At 35.4% G+C, this 5525-nt stretch overlaps 1 protein-coding gene across 1 annotated transcript; it reads right to left on the bottom strand.

Annotated features, from left to right (window-relative positions):
* Window positions 1–3312: 3312 nt before the first annotated feature.
* LOC123642419 (olfactory receptor 5H8-like) lies at window positions 3313–4257 on the bottom strand. Its single transcript, XM_045557492.1, has one exon. The coding sequence runs from the start codon at window positions 4255–4257 to the stop codon at window positions 3313–3315; it is 945 nt and encodes a 314-aa protein (XP_045413448.1).
* Window positions 4258–5525: the final 1268 nt, after the last annotated feature.

Raw genomic sequence — 5525 nt, 5'->3', positions numbered from 1 at the left:
GAAAGCTAGATTTTCCTGTAGAGGGACCTGTATGAGAAAAAGCATGGGTCTGAGAAACTAAGGTGTGTTCAGAAGTCTCTTAGTAACTAATTTTGGCTATAACACAGGTTCCATTAGCCCAATTGTAGAGGAGGAGACTCCAGAGCTTAAACCAAGGTTTCATTGCAAAGGAAATCAAATGGCAGGGTGAACAAATGCAGGATGACAAAGATATATATAGTCGGCCCTCATATCTGTAGGTTCTGCATTTCTGGACTCAACCAATTGTGGATTGAAAATATTTAAGAAAAAAATTGCATCTGTGTTGAATATATACAGACTTTTATGGTCATTATTCCATAAATAATACAGTATAACAACTATTTACAAAGCATTTACATTGTATTAGGTATTATAACTAATCCAGGTATGATTTGAAGTATATGAGAGGATGTACATAGGTTAAATGCAAATACTATGCCATTTTACAGCAGGGACTTGAGCATCTATGAGTTTGGTATCCAAGGGAGGTCCTGAAACCAATTTCTTAGGGATACTGGAGGATGAATAACATATATACACACATATACATATACACACACATTCATTTATATTTAGATATTTATATGTATATCATAAAATCCATACATATACATGAACAAATAACCATATGCATAGGTATATACAGTCATAAGTTGCTTAACTATGGGGATGTATTCTGAGAAATGTGTCATTAGGTGATTTTCTCATTGTGTGACCATTGTAAAATGTGCTTACACAAACTTAGATGGTATATCCTCAAACACAGGCTATATGATATAATCTATTACTCCTAGGCTAAAAACCTAGGAGCATATTACTGTCCTGAATACCATAGGCAATTGAAACACAATGGTAAGTATCTGCGTATATAAACATACCTAAACAAAGAAAAGGTAGAGTAAAAATATTATATAATATAAAAGATAAAAGTGGTACACCTATATAAGGGACTTATGATGAAGGAAACTTGTAGGACTGGAAGTTGCTCTGGGTGAGTCAGTGAGTGAGTGGTGAGTGCACGTCAAGGACTAGGACATTTCTGTACACTACTGTAGACTTTATAAATCCTGTGCACTTAGGATATACCAAATTTATAAAAACCTTTTCTTTCTTCAATACTAAGTTAATCTTAGCTTACTGTAACTTTTTTACCTCATAAACTTTTAATTTTTTTAAACTTTTGACTCTTTTGTAATAACTAGCTTAAATTACAAACACATTGTACAGCTGTAAAAAATAGTTCTTTATATTCTATAGGCTTTTCTTTTTTAATTTTTTTTACTTTTTTAAAATGTTTTTGTTAGTAACAAAGATACACACATTAACCTAGGCCTACAGAGAGTTAGGATCATAACTATAATTGTCTTTCACGTCTTCCTTTAAATATCACTGATTTCTTTGTCTTACTAGTTTCTTTTCTTTTTTTTTTTTAATTTTGGGAAGATTGAGACCATTTTTTTCCTTTTCTTCAGATCAAGAACACAAATGGAGTTTTCATTTCCTATGATAAAGATGGCTTCTTCTGGAATACTTCTCGAAGGCCGTGTCTGAGGCTGTTTTACAGTTAAGAATTTTTATAAGAAGAAGTACAGTCTAAAATAAGGATACAAATTATGGTATAGTAATAACATATTTTTATTATCAATTATCATGTGCTCTATTTAATTGTGCTATACGACTGGCAATGCGGTATGTTTGTATACAACAGCATCAACACAAACACATGAGTAATATGCTGTGCTGTGACATTACAACAGCTACGAGGTCACTAGGTGATAGGAATATTTCAACTCCATTATAATCTTATGTGACCACCATCCCATATATGGTCCAGTGTTGACCAAAACATCATTATGCAGTGCATAACTGTATTCAGATCTAGTTACATGTACCTTATATGTATATAATCTGGTAGCAATGACAATCAATTAAAAGTTATTGAGGAGGGATATGATGTAATCAGAGTCCTGTTTATGAAGCGTCATCTGGCAGCAGTGTTTGGAAGGTAAGAATGTGACAGTTAGATGGAGAAGATAAGTGACTTGTGTTTTGGAAAACACACAGATGAGTAGGTTTTAGAGTGAGGAGCTGAGTGGTATTAGGAGAAATTTATGTAATTTCAAGTGTTGACAGAGGAAAGACAGGGGTGATCTGAAGATGTATCACTTGCTATAATGAAAGAGAATCAAGTTTGAGCAAAGCTAACAATCAAAGGCATTTTGGGAACAAAACATCGAAACTCCTGCTCAATTTCATGTCTTTTCTAGCACTCACTATGTACACTATGTGATCATAACATAATCTATACTTTTGTAATATGAACTTAAAATCCCTCATTATCAAAGACACATTCCAAAAACCTTTAAATATCACCAATTTCTTTATCTTACTAGTTCTTTTTTATAAAATTCTGGGAAAATTGAGACTATCTTCTTGCTATGCTGCAATTTCTCTACACCCACCCCAACTTAATTCTTTAATCTAATCTGTCAGTTTCTGGATTAGTGAAGCCTTTCAGATTGCCAAAAAGATCCAACCATAGCTAGAAAGGTCCTTAGAAGGCATCGTAGACAAGGAGAGGTGATTGGCCTCTCCTTATTCACAGAAGTACAGTGAACTAGGAGCATCCTCTCAGAGTTTATTCCTGCCTCCACTGCTTTAATTTCCTTCTCACTTATTTCTCATTCCAATTTCTATTTATGTCTCTGTAGGATATGTGAATTGCATCTCTATGAGAAGAGAAATTAACAATTTCCCAGCAAAGTAGAAAAAAGACGTTTTGATGGCTAGCTGAATTTGTGAAATTTGCTTGTGTTCAACCAAACACAAACCTGTCCTCTCTATGGAGTAAATGTGATATGAAGCTCTAGTCTACAAACCTGTGAAAGGGATGGGGAACCTGCAGCTTTGGCACCACATGAGCCTTCTGGATCCTTGTGTGCGGCCCTTTGACTGAATCCAAATTTTACAGAACGAATCATTTTAATAAAAGGGGATCTGGAGGGACACGTGTAGCCTTGAGGCCACAGGTTTCTCACCCCTCTAAGGTTTTTATTTGTTTTCTGCTGTAATTATGCTAGTATGCCATCATTACTTGACTAAATGTCCTTATATACTTTTGAATAATATACACAAATATTTTAAGGAGTTTATTAGTTACTAACACCTCAATCATCAAAAACTTAGGACAATTGTGATTATAAAAATCTTTCCAGCACCAATACATACCCATATCTAACCTGCATGATTTTGTGACCTTTAATAAAAAGAGAATACATGCTAGTATGAGATCTAAATATTCACCTTTAACTTTTTTGTCAGTGAATCTATGACTTGCTTATTTCTCAGACTGTAGATAATTGGATTTAACAAGGGAATTATGACAGTGTACAACAGAGACTCCATCATATCTTGATCACCTGCTTGTGGAGATGCAGGACGCACATACATGAAGAGAAGAGGGCCATAGTATAAAGACACAGATAAGAGATGAGCTCCACAGGTGGAGAAGGCTTTCTTTATGCCTCTGACAGACTTCTTTTTTAAGATTGTAAAGAGAACAAATGTATAAGAGATAAGAACAGTCACAATGGTGAATACCTGTATTGAACCAGACAAAATAAAAAGAATTAGAAAATTAAAAGAAGGGTCAGTACAGGAAATCATAAATAATGGGATAATATCACAGTAAAAGTGATGTATTATGTTAGAATCACAGAAGGTTAATCTGAATAAAAAACCCACATGAATAGTGGCATGAAGAAAGCCACCTAGGAATGACAAGATTAATAGCCGGATGCATAGTGCATTGGTCATAATCACTGGATAGAGTAAAGGTTTACATATGGCTACATAGCGATCATATGCCATTGCTGCCAAGAGAAAACATTCTGTGGTCACACTGATTCCAAAGGAAAAAAGTTGTATCATGCATTCAGAGAGAGACATCATCTGACTCTTGGCAAAGAAGTTGACCAGCATGTTGGGGGTCACCGTGGATGATAACCAAGTATCCACAAATGCTAAACTCCCAAGGAATAAGTACATGGGGATGTGAAGGTGAGGGTCATTCCAGACTAGAAAAATCAAACCAAGGTTCCCCATGACAGTGATGAGATATATCACCAGAAACGCCAGGAACAGGGTGATTTTCCACTCTGATTGACATGTAAGTCCTGTGAGAATGAACTCTTTCAGCAATGTGTCATTTTCCTTCTCCATGTCCTCCCTACACATCCCTGAAATGAAATAAATTTAAGAAGAATATTCACTAAGGATTTATAAAGGGAATAGCAGAGGAGGGGAGTTGAAATAAACCCACAGACTTACCAGAATGCCCTCTTTCATTTATTACACTAGAAGAGAGTATTTGACAGTCCATAGAATGTGCATAAATAAACAGATTTAGAAAAAAAAGTAGAGTCATTCTAAGCACATGCTAAATTTCTGTGGACATTATTGAGTGTGGTAGAAAAATTCTGTGTCTGGACCATGGATGTAGTGTCAACATAAAAGATCTTTGTAAGGCCAGGAATATATAATAACTTCTAAAACTTGTGAAGAATCTTGAACTTTATTGTTCAAGCAATAGACATGAATGAAAACTTTTATGACAGAGAATAGCATTTAAGATTCCTTTTAAATGAAACAATTGGTCCTGTAGAAAATCAGCTGCAAAAAAGGAGATACTGGAGCCAGAGATACCAGTCAGGAAGCAGTTTCTATTGTCCAGGGATCCCAAACCAGAGACACATCAGAATTGTCTGAGGAGCTTTATGCCAAAATATATAATATGAGGGATTAGTGTAGAAATAGATTCAGTGGTTCAAGAATAAAGTACAGAAATATGCATTTTTAAAATGCTATTCAGGTATTTCAAATGATGTGAAGTACCTAGTCATGTGTGATAAGACGTTTTGACTGATTAGGACAAAGGAATAAATCCGAAATAATTCAGAATGCAGAGTCAGCAGGACTGCATGACATATTAGATGTGAAGAATATGGTCAGTGAAAGGAAGAGCCACTCAGTGATTCAAAATGATGTTGAGAACCCAGATTCATTGGCAGATGTATGGAATGAGCATCCTCTGATTATCAAAGTGAGATGTAAGTAGGAGTAGGACTCTATTAGAGCTTAATAATAAAGAAATTATGACACAGGAGTCATTCATATAGTTGAAGACATAGTTACAGATGCTGTGTGCATTGGAGAAGTGAGCCAAAAGTAAAAGAGGAACAGAGAGGAAAAAAGTCATACTAATCAGGCTATAAAGTGGATATATGTCATTTATTTGATAGCCAAACCCTAGTCCCCTTTTCTACCACATGACTCTGGTGGCCACAGAGAATACTACTTACTCAAGAGTTTTTCCATCCATCTTGCACCTAGAGTGAGGAGACTTGACCTAGGTTTGGCCAGTCAAATCCACTACCATAGATTTGGAATTTGGAGAGTGGGAAACAATGGAAAGGGAGCAAGAAGAATTTTGGATGCAAAGGCAG

Source organism: Lemur catta, chromosome 1 (assembly GCF_020740605.2).
Source record: "Lemur catta isolate mLemCat1 chromosome 1, mLemCat1.pri, whole genome shotgun sequence".
Classification (NCBI taxonomy): domain Eukaryota; kingdom Metazoa; phylum Chordata; class Mammalia; order Primates; family Lemuridae; genus Lemur; species Lemur catta.
Note: the sequence above shows the minus strand (reverse complement) of the source record. Positions and strands in the feature narration are given on the sequence as shown.

Coding starts and splice junctions, on each gene's coding strand:
- LOC123642419 (XM_045557492.1), bottom strand. CDS start 4,257: ATGTGTAGGGAGGACATGGAGAAGGAAAATGACACATTGCTGAAAGAG.